The sequence below is a fragment of the Lepidochelys olivacea genome (assembly GCF_965140295.1).
Source record: "Lepidochelys olivacea isolate rLepOli2 genome assembly, chromosome: 19".
NCBI classification, from domain to species: Eukaryota; Metazoa; Chordata; order Testudines; family Cheloniidae; genus Lepidochelys; species Lepidochelys olivacea.
Window position 1 is genome coordinate 6939079 of NC_140429.1, and position 13578 is coordinate 6952656.

General features: G+C 44.5%; 1 protein-coding gene across 1 annotated transcript; it reads left to right on the plus strand.

The window, feature by feature from the left end:
- The first annotated feature begins 1915 nt into the window (after window positions 1-1915).
- ZBTB8A (zinc finger and BTB domain containing 8A) lies at window positions 1916-10038 on the plus strand. Its single transcript, XM_084609727.1, has 4 exons — window positions 1916-2187; window positions 3237-4207; window positions 7285-7454; window positions 9599-10038. The coding sequence occupies exons 2-4, from the start codon at window positions 3268-3270 to the stop codon at window positions 9929-9931; spliced, it is 1443 nt and encodes a 480-aa protein (XP_084465853.1). The 5' UTR covers window positions 1916-2187; window positions 3237-3267; the 3' UTR covers window positions 9932-10038.
- The last annotated feature ends 3540 nt before the right edge of the window (window positions 10039-13578 follow it).

A 13578-nucleotide genomic window follows, 5' to 3' on the forward strand; every position in this document is an offset into this window, starting at 1 on the left:
AACGGTTTAAAATTTTGAATGGATAGGAATGAAAGATTCTCAAGTATTACACTACCTTTAACATGTTGAGTAACCTTTAAACACTATCACAAGGTGCCCCAGTTTTTGTGGAAAGAGAGAGCTTATTCTTCCTGTTCTATGACATTACTTAGTTTCTGCTGCATAATACAATGGTTCTTTTGTTGCAAGTTTAGTTGAGACTTATGGTCCAAGGCCCCAATCCCGCAAACTGCTCTAGGCCTGCACAAAGCCCCACAAACATCAGGAGGCTCCTGATGGGTGGAAGGGGTCTACATGCACAGAACAACTTGCAGGATACAGATTTCAGAGTCGCAGCCGTGTTAGTCTGTAACTGCAAAAAGAACAGGAGTACTTGTGGCACCTTAGAGACTAACAAATGTATTTGAGCATAAGCTTTCGTGGGCTACACCCACTGCATAGGATGCATGCAGTGGAAAATACAGTAGGACGATTTTATATACACAGAGAACATGAAACAATGGGTGTTACCATACACACTATAACGAGAGTGCTATTACCAGCAGGAGAGAAAAAAAAAACCTTTTGTAGTGATAATCAAGGTGGGCCATTTCCAGCAGTTGACAAGAACGTGTGAGGAACAGTAGGGGGGAAAAATAAACATGGGGAAATAGTTTTACTTTGTATAATGACCCATCCAATCCCAGTCTTTATTCAAGCCTAATTTAATCTGGTATTCCTTCATTTGTATTATACAAATATTTATGATGGCACACTACAGAACCAGGAAACTGAAGTTGTGGAGAACAGTAGTTCTGTTAAAGCTTCCAGTACCACTGTTTTCTTGACAAGTTTCAGAGTAGCAGCCGTGTTAGTCTGTATTTGCAAAAAGAAAAGGAGTACTTGTGGCACCTTAGAGACTAACCAATTTATTTGAGCATAAGCTTTCGTGAGCTACAGCTCACTTCATCGGATGCACGTTTTCTTGGGTCTATCATTTTTTTGGCACTTGCAGATTGATTATGCAGATGATTTTTGACCTTACAGGGCATATCCATATTCTGCAGTCTTCACTCGTAAAACCCCCCATTTGAGTAAATATGAGTTGTTTTGTTTGAGGAATTTGTGAAGATGATACTAATCTAAGTACTTTGTGTTAATTTACTTTACCACAAACAAAGAATTATTTCTCCTTTTGTCACCAGCTGCCCATCATTTACACATACATACAGGAACTCATAAAGCAGTACCCCTAAGGGTTGAGTTAGCAACTGCAAGTTGTGTTTTTTTAAACAGATACAGAAAGAATGTGCTCTGTAGAACTAGATATATGATTTTGCATACAAGGATTACACGGATATGTCCAATAAATTTAACATATGTACAGTCTCTGTATCTTTTCTTTGCCAAACAAAATGATATAAAATCTGGCCCTTCTCCTGGCAGCTAGTGCTTTCATCTCATGTACAAAATCACATTAAACTTTTATTATGGCAGGAACTGGGGCATCCCACCAAACCTGGGGGCTCAGCTAAGAGCGAAAAGTAAGGAGTGGGGCATCACAGATTCTCTTGAAGCGTCTGGAGTATGGGAAGGATGCGAAGTAGACCAAGCCGGGGGTGAGAAAGGACAGGCCCTCAAAACTCTACTGAAGAGCATGTCAGGAAGAGAAAGAAATGGGATATCAGGGCCTAAATCATAAAGCGTGAGGGGATTAAGAACAATTTGAGGCATGCTGGTGCCTTGAGGGGCAAGTGGGCGTGAGGCAGGACAGGGCATTACATTCCCTCAGGGGAAGAGGCGGGTGTGTGGCAGATGGATCTTGGGCACCAAAACCCCTATAGTACACAAAGGTGTGAGAAGGAAGAACCTAGGGCATCACGTTTCCCTCCTGGGGAGCATGTGGGTTCTGTGGGTGTGAGAAGAGGAAAGCGCCACCCTGGAAGGGAAGCTCAGGCAGCGGAAGCTGCTGGGTTGTGCCTGCAATCGGAGCGTTGCCCCTTTAATTGTGTCCCCAGCCCTCGGGCGTCTCTGTCCAACGCCCACGTCAGCAAATACCTTTTGTTTCTCTCACGTTCGGGCTTCCAGGGTTTGGGGCGGTGGGACCCGCCACTCGCACTGAAGCCACACAGAGCCCGGCCCGCGGGTTCGGGGATCCCGCCTCCTGCTCTCTCCGGCCCGGCGGCTGCCGCCCGCGGAACCCAGCCGGTAAGTGGCGGCGGCGCAGCCCGCCGGCAGACCGGCCTGGGCGTTGGGGTGCGGGGGCTGAAACGGCCCCGGAGCCAGCCGAAGGCCGGGGGCGGCGAGCCGCTCCCGCGGGCTCTGACACGAAGCGGGCCGGGGCCCTTCGGCGGACGCTCCCGGGCCCAGGCGCTCTCCGGAGCCGAGCTTCAGCCCCGCGAGAGCCGCGTTTGCCGAGAGACCGAAGCGGGCGCCATTTGCAGCCCCGGGCGCGGCTGTGAGGGGCCGGGGCCGGCAACAAAGGGCTGGCGGGAAGCGGGTGCGGGGCGAGAGCAGGCGGAGGGGGAGGCGGGTTCGCACGCAGGCAGCCAGACCGGGATCGGGGCCGAGCGAGGCGGCGCGGGCAACGCCGGGCGCGGGCGGCAGGTCTCGGGGGTGGGGCGGGGGCCCGGCGGGAGCCGCACAAAGCGGGAGGCTTGAGCCTGAGGAGAACCCCCGCCGGGGCGAGCGGGTGTCGGCGCTGCAGCCGCCCGGGCAGCCCACAGGGCCCTGCCGGGCTTGAGCCCCACGGCGCCTGGCCCGCTGGCGGCCGCCGGCTGCCCCCAGCTCCTGTCGGGCACTGGCGCCCCGGCCGCTGGGGAGGGCGGCCGGCACTGCGGGCTCCAGTCGCTAGGCGCTGCTGCCCCTGGTCGCTGGGCGGGCGTGTCTCGCGCCGTCGGGCGTCCCTGGCTCCCGATGGCTGAAGGACCAATGCGGACTGGCCGCGCGGGTGAGTGACAGCGCCCTCCGCCAATGTCACGGCGCGGGAGCCCGGCCCGGCGGCTTCGGTGCCCGTGGCGAGTTTGCTGCCGCGGCTGCTGGCCGCGGTTTTGGTCTCCCTCCGTGCAGAGGATGTGACCGTCGCGGTGCTGGTCTCGCTCCTCTCCTCCCTGTGCTGATGTGGGCTGTTCCTTCGGAAAAAGAAGGAATGGTCTCAGTGCATACTGTATTTCCGAAAGACCGCTGCTTTTAGAATTGGGTTCCGCAACTCTGGTTTACATGTAGCATGTCAAGATTGTAATTATTCTTTATTGTAGAGCAACGCTTCCTGTTACCCTTTTTTTTGGGATGGAGATTTCTTCCCATCAGTTTCATCTCCTGCAGCAACTAAATGAGCAGCGCAAGCAAGATTTATTCTGTGACTGCTGTATTCTGGTTGAGGGGAAGGTTTTCAAAGCACATCGAAATGTGCTGTTTGCCAGTAGTGGTTATTTCAAAATGCTCCTTTCCCAGGGCTCAAAGGAGACAAGTCAGCCAACGACTGCTACCTTCCAGGCATTTTCTCCTGACACATTTACAGTTATTCTGGATTTTGTGTATTCTGGCAAACTCTCTCTCACTGGCCAGAATGTCATTGAGGTCATGTCAGCTGCTAGCTATCTTCAGATGACTGATGTTATTAGTGTTTGTAAGACCTTCATTAAGTCATCACTGGACATCAGTGAGAAGGAGAAGGATAGATATTTCAGCCTGTCAGACAAAGATGTAAATTCCAATGGTGTGGAACGCTCATGCTTGTATGGTGCTGACTGGAGAACAGAAAACAGTCCCCCTCATTCTCACTTAAATCCTGATCAAGGGACTTGTGTGATGAGTGGAAATGCTTGGAGCAATTTCAGCTACTATCCAACTTCTCAAAGAAATTCGCAGCAGCAGCTGGCCAAACATGACCAAAGGCAGGATTCCATTAAAAAAACTAGACATTTAGGATTGCAACAATCCTCTGACATTCCCCATTATAAATCAAGCAAGCTTGAAGACCGATCCTCAGACCCTACTAGCCACATTTCTCAATCTGAAGAGGAAGTCCAAATTGACACAGAAATTGACTCTGCCCATGCTGGGTACCAATATGGTCAGGGGTCCGATGTGATGCCAAGGAGCTTGGCTGTGTCACAGCAAGAGCATGAATCACCCCATTCTTCTAGCAAGTCAAAGTCCTCAAAAGCAGATGAGCAATATGGCAACATGCCCTCAATTTTAGGTGTAATGGGGAGCTGGGCTGAAGGTAAGAGTTGGTCATTTGTACCTCTCCCCTCAGTTTCTTTCAAAAATGTTGTTGAATCTTTACTGTATGAAAGTTACAATGGAAAATTTATATAACAATCTATTATATCACCAGCTCTATCAATGGGGAAGTATGTGTGACTGCACCCAAAATGCAGGGGGAGGGAATACATTCAGCTGCATTGCCTAGAAATGCAAGATTGGAAAGTAACATTCCCTAAGTGGTACAACTTTGTTACGGCTACCTACAGTATCTTTCTACTTTAAGTCACTAACTTTTGAATTGGTTCTCAAGTTTTGGAAGGATTCCAAAATGGGGTGAGTTTCACAAAATTAGAGCTCTCACTTCTCTTCCTCTCCCACTGTAATTCTGTTGCATTAACCCCTATGCCCTTAGGTAGACACAGAAACAAAAGCCATGTAGCAAAGGTATGCAACAAACTACTAGGGATCTTGGGATAGGTTCTCAGCTGGAGTAAATTTGTAGCTCCATTGACCTATATTCCCTTTATTTTTGCTATATCTTTTTAAAGATATGGTGACCAGAACTGAACACTATTTCCTAGTGCAGGTGTACCATCCGACAGTATTATCTTTTTACATTATTTTTCAGTCCCGTCCTTTTACATTCTAATACTTGTTGCTTTACCATTGACTTCTGCTCAGTATGCAGCATTGCTGAGCTGTCCATCATGATATCCAGGTCTTTCTTTCCTGAGGGTTTACAGTTAATGTGGAGCACTGTACGGTGTACACACCGTTCCAACTCATGAACTATGAGCTGTTTGTGAAAGCACACTCTCAGTAGTTGATTTTAGCCACAATTCTCTTTTTAGTAGAGAGAATATCACAAGAGACTACTAGTTCAAGCTGGAACCAACGTGGGGTTGTTTTTTTCCTAGGAAAGGTATGTAGGGTCAAAGTCTTAAGTTCTTATAGAAGTATTAGAATTTTGGCAGAGACTGGCAGCTAAATCAGGCCAGCCTTTTCAGGTCTCAAACTTTGTGATTTTTTTTAATTTATTTCTGTTGATTAAAACTTCTCATATGTCCATGTTCCCAAAACATCTTTTGAAATTATACTCTAATAATTGGACTCTCTCGTGAGTTTTTGCTTTATCACCTCTTCCTTTGGTCATAATTATTGTGCATTACTAATTGTAATGTAATGTTCTGCTAACTACTGGGCAATACAGGCAAAGTAACTTTACAAAATTGAAGTTTTAAGTGGCAGGCAACCAAACACTAGAGATCAGATATATGATCTCTTAAGATTTACCAACCAAAGATTCCTGTGGAAGGTGAAGGGTGTCAGAATGCAGTTTATTTTATCTTGTTTCACATTCTGGGAAGGCACTGGCTTCTTTGCTCCTCACATTCATGCAACAGAGCAGAAGTAGGTGTTGGGATTCCGTCCAAGACCTCTTCCACTTGACTTATCCAGAACAACTCATCCAATTCTAGAAGAAAACTTCATCCAGTTTTCTGGAATCCAAAAACTCAGTCTGACTCTAGCTGGTCACTCAAGTTACTTTTTTAGGATGTAACAGCTCTATGCCCACGCTAGCCAGGCCCAGACACAGGGGTTTTAGGTACAGGATTATACCATGATTCTACATCATATCACACAGTACACAGTTTCCTAGCTACTAACATTTATGCTTTTTGAATCTAATCGGTTTACACATTGTACGGATCGAGTAAGGACCAATCATGTTGCAGATTGTGTAAAGACCAATCACTTATGTCCCCACCTGATTTACATTTCAAGCTTATCAGTTCAGCATGTTCCCACTTATCTCATCTAGCCCAAAAATACCATCTCCAGCATAGCTTGTCACACCCTTGTTTACAGTTTAGCCTTGCACTCAAATCAAGCTATATGCAAGTTTACTCATGCCAAGCAAAATCTATGCTAATAGTAGGGAATCTTGTTCCTCAAAACCACTTTACTGTTAATTGCAATCACCAGTCAAAGAACACTCCCCCTATCCCCATCATGCTTTTTTTTTAAAAGAGCCTGTGGAGGAAGCGAGGAAGGTCATGGTGATGACAACTTTATAATGTGGTGGAAGGGCATAGCAATAGGAGAAAAGATACCGGTGTTCTGTTTCCAGCGGTACTGCTGACTTGCTGTACGATCTTAGGCAAACCATTTAGGTCCCAGTCCTGTAAATACTGAAGTCAATAGGACTATCCACATGCTTAATTAACTGTAAGTATAAAAAAAGGGTTGTGTGTTTTTTGTTTTTTTTTATTAAAGGATTGTGGCCTAAAGCTGTTTATCTGTAAAATGGGGATAATAATGCTTATTCCCTGGTGAAAACCATTATGAAAGTGCTATGTAGTTGTTTGCCATTGTTAACCTAAAAATTGGGGGCGGGAATTAATTCCCTGACATATTTTGTTAATTACTGCTTTGGCATTTCAAGCTATTTTATTTTTGAGGCATGAACTTTGTATATTTACGCCTCAGTTCTTCTGCCTTGATCTGCTGGCAGTGGAGCTGTACAGTATAACTAGGAAAAAGAAAAGGAGTACTTGCGTCCGATAAATTTGTTAGTCTCTAAGGTGCCACAAGTACTCCTTTTCTTTTTGCGAATACAGACTAACACGGCTGCTACTCTGAAACCTGTCAGTATAACTAGTAGAAATGCTAATCTTTCAGACACTAACATTACAAAGGTAGTTAATTTTGAATGGCTGAAATAGCTATCTTATCAAACTCCATTGTTACTATAATCAAAGTGTTTGTCCAGGCTGGCTTATAAACACTAACCCTTCAGTGGCTCCCTAGTTTCATCCTGCAAGTTTGGTCACTATCCTTTATTTTTATTCTTATCCATTCTAGTATAGCCAGTTGTTGAGTCCTTTTCTTTTATTCCACTGCTACATATTTAACATGAAAAAACGATGACATCCTGTGGAACTGAAGGGTTGACTCTGAAAGATTTGTGATGTTAATTCACTGCTTTTTATAGTCAACATAACTTATAAATTAGAAAAAGTATTTTAGAATTTGTCATATTAGACCTGTTATGATATTTTTCAGGTTTTTAATAGGATTGTTTTGTAACAGATGATCTGCCCAGGATGAGATTCAAGTGCCCATTCTGCACCCATGTGGTGAAGCGAAAAGCAGACCTAAAGCGCCACCTTCGTTGCCATACAGGAGAACGACCTTATCCATGTGAGGCATGTGGAAAAAGATTTAGCAGGCTAGACCACCTAAGTAGCCATTTTCGAACAGTATGTATTTTAGACAAAGACTGCATGGTTTCATTTAATGCATGTACAAGTGTATGTCTTGGAGTATAATGTATGGATGTATATTATTTTACATTACTCAATCTGCTTGGCATGATTATGCCATTTTTTTTTAAAGCAAGGTTAATATAAAATGGCACTCTAGTGGTTTAAAAACATGTCAACTTGAAATTTAATCCTTTTGAAAAGGGATGAATTTCATCCTTGTTTAGAGGGCCTGCAAAAGGGCTACGTACAATTTAAGACCTCCAAATAGGGTATAGGCCTTGTGTGAGCCCTTTGGAGATGGGTGAATGTTGCTCAAAAGGAATTGAAAGTAGTATTTGGCACTACTCCTACCCCTTTCCATTTCTTTGTCTTAAAAATCACTTCTCCCTCTTCCCTGTTGCTCTGTGAAAGACTCCTATAAATGAGGAAACAAACTGACTAACCAATTTGACTATACAAAAAGTAAAACTGCAAATACAGAATTTTTCTTAAGTGTTAGTACAGTAATAGGTAGACTTGCACACAAGTGTAGCTCTTTTAAATTTTGGCTTTGTTCCTTTAATCCCTATTTAATTGTCTTTTAAAAATAAGTTCAGGAATAAGGTAAAACTGGTGGTACTGGGGGAAATAAGCTGTAATATTTGAGAAGGGATCTGGCAGGGTGGATGGAGAACCTAGAGCGGGGTGGGCATACTTTTTGGGCTGAGGGCCACATCTGGGTGGGAAAATTGTATGCAGGGCAGGGGGTTGGGGTGCAGGAGGGAGTGCAGGGTGTGGGAGGGGGTGTGGTGTGCAGGAAGAGGCTCAGGGCAAGGGATTGGGGCAGAAGAGGGGTGTGGGGTATATGAGGGGGCTCATGGAAGGCGGTTGGGGTGCAGGAGGGAGCTCAGGGCAGTGGATTGGGGTACAGGAGGGGTGCGGCAGGGGGCTCAGGACAGGGGGTTGGGGTGTGGCGGGGGCTCAGAGCAGGGGGTTGGGGTGCGGGGTTCAGCAGTGGGCTCAGGGCAGGGGGTTGGGGAGCAGGAGGGGTGCAAGGTGCAGGCAGGGGACTTAAGGCAGGGAGTTGGGGGGTGGGGATGCAGGAGGGGTTCGGGCTCCGGCCTGGCACCGCTTACCTAAAGCAGCTCCAGGGTGGCAGCAGTGTGCACCCGGGCCAGGGCAGGGGCCTCACGCCACGCCACTCCAGGAAGCAGCTGGAACCACTTCCCTGCGCCCTTCCCCTTCTTCCTCTGCCCTCCCCCCAAAAAAGACTACCACTCAAACCAGAGGACTTCATTAACTGTCAACTTACCTCATTTCAGGCCCAAAGCTAACTGTTTTCCACACACATTTGGCACCTTCTCGTTTATATTGTTGAAAAGTTACAACAGAAAAATAATAATGAAACTTGTTATTTACCCTTAAGGAATTAATCCGACATCCATCTTAATGAATGAATAATTATTTTGTGTCACCTATTTATTAGGTTCATGTTTTTGGACCCTGACAGGTTGAAAATTATGTGTGTCAGTAACATATAGATCTGTAGGACGATTACAGAAAGATGAAATCAGATGATCTGTGACAGAAATCTTTGGTATACATACACACAAGCCTGTATGCTCTCCCTCTTCGTATTTTTATTTAGTAAATTTTGTATTTGAAAGTGAAATCTGAAATTGTTGAATGAGCACAGTTCTGTCATACTACTTAAGTAACAAATCACAATTTTTTGTTGCAGATTTTTTTAAATTCCCAGTTATGAAATAATAAAGCCAGAACTCAGTTCACTGGGGGTGGTTAGAATTTTCCTATGCTGCCTGGATTCTTAACACTAAAAGTTTAATTTCTCAACCAGGCCTGTCCTTGAGGACAGAATTATAAACTTTAAACTGAGACAGAACTTTTCAAAAAAGGCAAGTGCTCTGTAGTGTTGAGATCACAACACAGGGTTTTCAGCTCCCCTGTGAATCTCCTTTTGGGCTACTCAGTAGGTTTGTTTAAATCAGCCTAAATTAATTTTTTTTATAAACTTGTGAAGCACAAAGTTGTCAAATGATATCTGACTGCCTCTTCACAACACAAGAACACAGAACTTGTTTGGCTATCCTACTCTTATGGAGGAAAATACCAGCTTTTATCCATTTCAATTTTCACAGATTCATCAAGCCTGTAAGCCAATCTGCAGAAAGTGTAAGCGCCATGTGACTGAGCTGACAGGGCAAGTGGTCCAAGAGGGGACAAGACGTTACAGACTCTGTAATGAATGTCTGGCTGAAGCCGGCATAGACAGCATCCGCATTGACTTGGAGGCTGAACCACAGCTTGAATTTCCACAAGAAGGGGATAAAGATTCCAGGTGGCACTACAGTGAAGACAACAGATCGGATGTGGAGATTGTGGAGGATGGGTCTACTGACTTGGTCATCCAACAGGTTGATGATAGTGAAGATGAAGCAGAAGAACAGGAAGTAAAGCCAAATATTAGGTAGTAGTGAGTGAACTGAGAATTAGTAAATCTCCCCTCTTACATTGACTTCCAGTGTCTTGACCATTAGCCCCCAACCAGCCTGTTCTTAATATACAAAGATCTACTATATTGGCTTCTTATGAACTTGTCTAAACTTGCATGCGTTTATGGACATGCCATTGAGTCCATTTTGAATTTTGTTACTCAAAGTATCAATATTTTGCTTCATTAGAAACAATCCATCCTGCGATGGAATAATGGATGAACAATGAAACTGAACTACTACGATAACTTTATAGCAGACAGTGGGTCCCTTCTCAAACCTTTTTCGTTGTGGGGAGGGGTAAAAAACACTTTAAAATTTCACATTTCACTGTAAATTACCCTATTTTAAAACTTTTATAGGCGGCGGGGGGGAAGAGAGCGCGGAGTTTATATCCAGTATCACCTGGTGACAGCTAAGTATAACAGGGTAGCCCAGTACAGAACATAAACAAAATTTTCTTTAAAATCCAGAAATGAGGGTGCCCTTCCATGGAATTTAATAACTTCTTGATATCAAGTTTAGAGAAGCCAGGAAAAACTTTCAGAAATATTGTATATAAAATGTTTTAGATGTGATAGCACATATCTGGAAAAGCACTTTTTTGTAAAACTTCTAATAAGAAAAAAACAGTAGCAGACCATTCATTCAGGAAAACTTTTTCCCAGAAAATAAACAAATGGATATAACTTCTAGTCAATGCATCACAGATCAAGTGATGTCTGAGAGAAATCATTCATTGATACTGCTAAATGTCTTATTCACTTTGAAAATCGGGAATACTCGTTCTTTCCATCAAAATCCACTCCGTCTTTTGTTAACTACCCAAGGAAAGCAATTTTTTAAAATAATGAATTTTTGTACTTCTCAAAAGTGCCAAATTGACATGACTGAGAATTGTATGTAGTGTAGTTGTAGCTGTGTCAGTCCCAAGATATTTAGAGAGACAAGGTGGGTGAGGTAATACTTTTATTGGACCAACTTACGTTAGTGACAGAGACAAGCTTTCGAGCGACACAGAGCTCTGACCTGAAGAAGAGCTCTGTGTTGCTCAAAAACTTGTCGCTCTCACCAACAGAAATTTATTATAATATAAAATATATTGTCTCACCCACCATTACTGAGATTTCTTAGTTATAAGAACAGGTACAACGCTACCAATGGCAGTTCAAGCTTCCCAAAACTACTGTAAAGTAAACACCTTCAGGGGTGAAAAGGGTTGTTTTAGCCTTCATGCTAGTTCCTTCCTTGTCCCCTCATTACATTTTCAACAATGGTCTCACAGCTAACTAACCTGTACACCTGGTAATTAGAAACTGAACTAATGCAAACTAATTTTAATCTAAGCCACTGAATATTTTGGTCCATAGTGATCTGTACTCAATTTGAACTGGTAAGTTAAAGGTAATGTTCCCAATGTCATTCAGTCACCAAGAGGACCTTGTAATCTTCTTTTCCTAAGCTTTCTCAGTGAACAATATACCCTGAAAACATACATACAATTTGTTACTTTGTCTACAATTAGAATACAAGAGGTGATTAGTGCCAACCAGAGAATGCTGCTGAGACAAAATAAGCCACTTTTACTCTCTGATATAGTGAGTTAACCAGCACTGCAAACATGAAACAAACACATGCATGCTACTAGTGTGCTTTTCTACAATCTCATTTTGAACAGAAATAATCTGTAGTTGGATGATTTAAAGATAATTGGACATAATTATTAAAAGCTTCATCCTGCCCTCATGGAAATTACAGGTGTTATCATTTATTTCAATGGGTGCAGGATTATGCCCTAAATTTCTATTTTCCATAAATCCTTGCTTGTCTGAATTTTTCTCTGATAGTAAATTGCAGGTTTTATCTCTTTGCACTATATCAATAAGCATGCTTGCCTGACGTCTAGATTAACTACAGCAACATTACAAAAGTGTACTATTGTAACTTCTCTACCCATTTACATCTTTACATAAGTGGATTTCAAGTAGTGCTTTTTAAAGATGCGTAATCTTAATTTAATATCTGCATTACCTGAGAGAGCAGCATTTTCTTTTTGGGATGTTGATAGCTAGCAGGAATGTTAAATGAAAACCTGGGCAATGCCTTCCTGGAGATCATAGACTGGGTCCTAAATTTCTATACTGGCAGAGGCTGAGAGCAGTCCAGAAGTAGTATGCTCATCTTCTAGGGAGAAGAATACCCTCTTTTGCCTTTGTCTGCCTCAGAAACAGTGTTCACTGCCTCAAGAGAAAGCCTTGTCCGTTCTTTTTCATATGGCAGAATGGGATGACCAGAGGTGGGCTCTGATAAAACAGGGAAGTGAAAGGAGATTGCTTATGGGCTCCTATAGCTGATTTTAATTTTAATTATAATTATTCCAGATTTTCTCCTGCTATCACCTGTTTAAATTTGTTTTATGTTCCTTTTCACGCAGAAATTTGCACAATGGGTTTGCTCTGAAACTGCACAGAAAACTCTTAAAGTTTTCCACTTTCCACAAAATTCCTGTAGTGGCTGGCAGAGGCAAGAAATCCAAGCAGACTTCTTCCATTTCTGCCAGAACTCCTAATATACTACAATTAAAACTTTGTAAAATATTCCATGACCAACCTGAACTAACTTTCAGACCTAACAAAGGAATGAAAATAGAGAGACTGAATGGCTTCAGAGAGCAGTTAATTTAGTAATTTGCTAACAGAAACCTGATTTACAGGTAAGAGGGAAAACTCCTGTTCAATCAGTAGTCAGCCACAATAAATTCCAGTTAGTAATAAATTCCACTGTGCCAGAATATTGAGCAATCATAGGAAATGATGGGGAGAGGGCTTTAGGGCCACGCACATAACCTGGGCTACATCTGCTGAGGATGACATCTAGTGTGTAGCCTATTGCAATGGTTTTCAAACGGCAGGTCGTGACCCAGTACTGGGATGCGGCGGCTCTGGTCAGCACTGCTGACTGGGCCGTTAAAAGTCCTACCTGTTCTGACGCTTCGCTGTGCCACAGAAGCAGCCAGCAGCAGGTCCGGCTCATAGGCAGGGGGGTCACGGGTCTCTGCGCGCTGCCCCTGCCTGGGCAATGGAACCTGGGGGGTGGGGGTGCCTGTGGGCGAGCGCCACACAGCTGCTTGTGTGCCTCTGCCTAGGAGCTGGGCCTGCTGCTGGCCGCTTCTGAGGCGTAGTGTGGTCCGCAGTGCCAGGACAGGCAGGAAGCCTGCCTTAACGCTGTCGCTGACCTGGAGCCGCCTGAGGTAACCCCAATCCCCAGCCCTGAGCCCCCCCAAACCTGGAGCCCCTTCCTGCACCCCAAACCCCTCATCCCCAGAGTCTGCACCCCCACCCCTGACCCCCCACACCCCACCCTGAGCCCCCCAAACTCAGCCCCCACCTGCACTTCAATCCCTGGCCCCACCCCAGAGCCCTGACCCCCTCCTGCACGCCAACCTTGGCCCAGAGCCCCCTCCAACACCCTGAGCCCCTCCCACACCCCGAGCCCCTCCTCCCCAGCTCAGTTGGGTCACGGGCCATCAACACTTTTCTTCAACTGGGTCGCCAGAAAAAGGGTTTGAAAACCACTGGTCTATTGGGTATGTGGGGTTTTTCTTTTTAGAGCATAGACATGCTGGT

Excerpts from the sequence above, each read along its gene's own strand:
- ZBTB8A (XM_084609727.1), top strand. The coding sequence starts at position 3,268 with ATGGAGATTTCTTCCCATCAGTTTCATCTCCTGCAGCAACTAAATGAG. Across the intron at positions 4,208-7,284 it reads AATGGGGAGCTGGGCTGAAG|ATGATCTGCCCAGGATGAGA; the intron begins GTAAGAGTTGGT and ends GTTTTGTAACAG. Across the intron at positions 7,455-9,598 it reads TAAGTAGCCATTTTCGAACA|ATTCATCAAGCCTGTAAGCC; the intron begins GTATGTATTTTA and ends CAATTTTCACAG.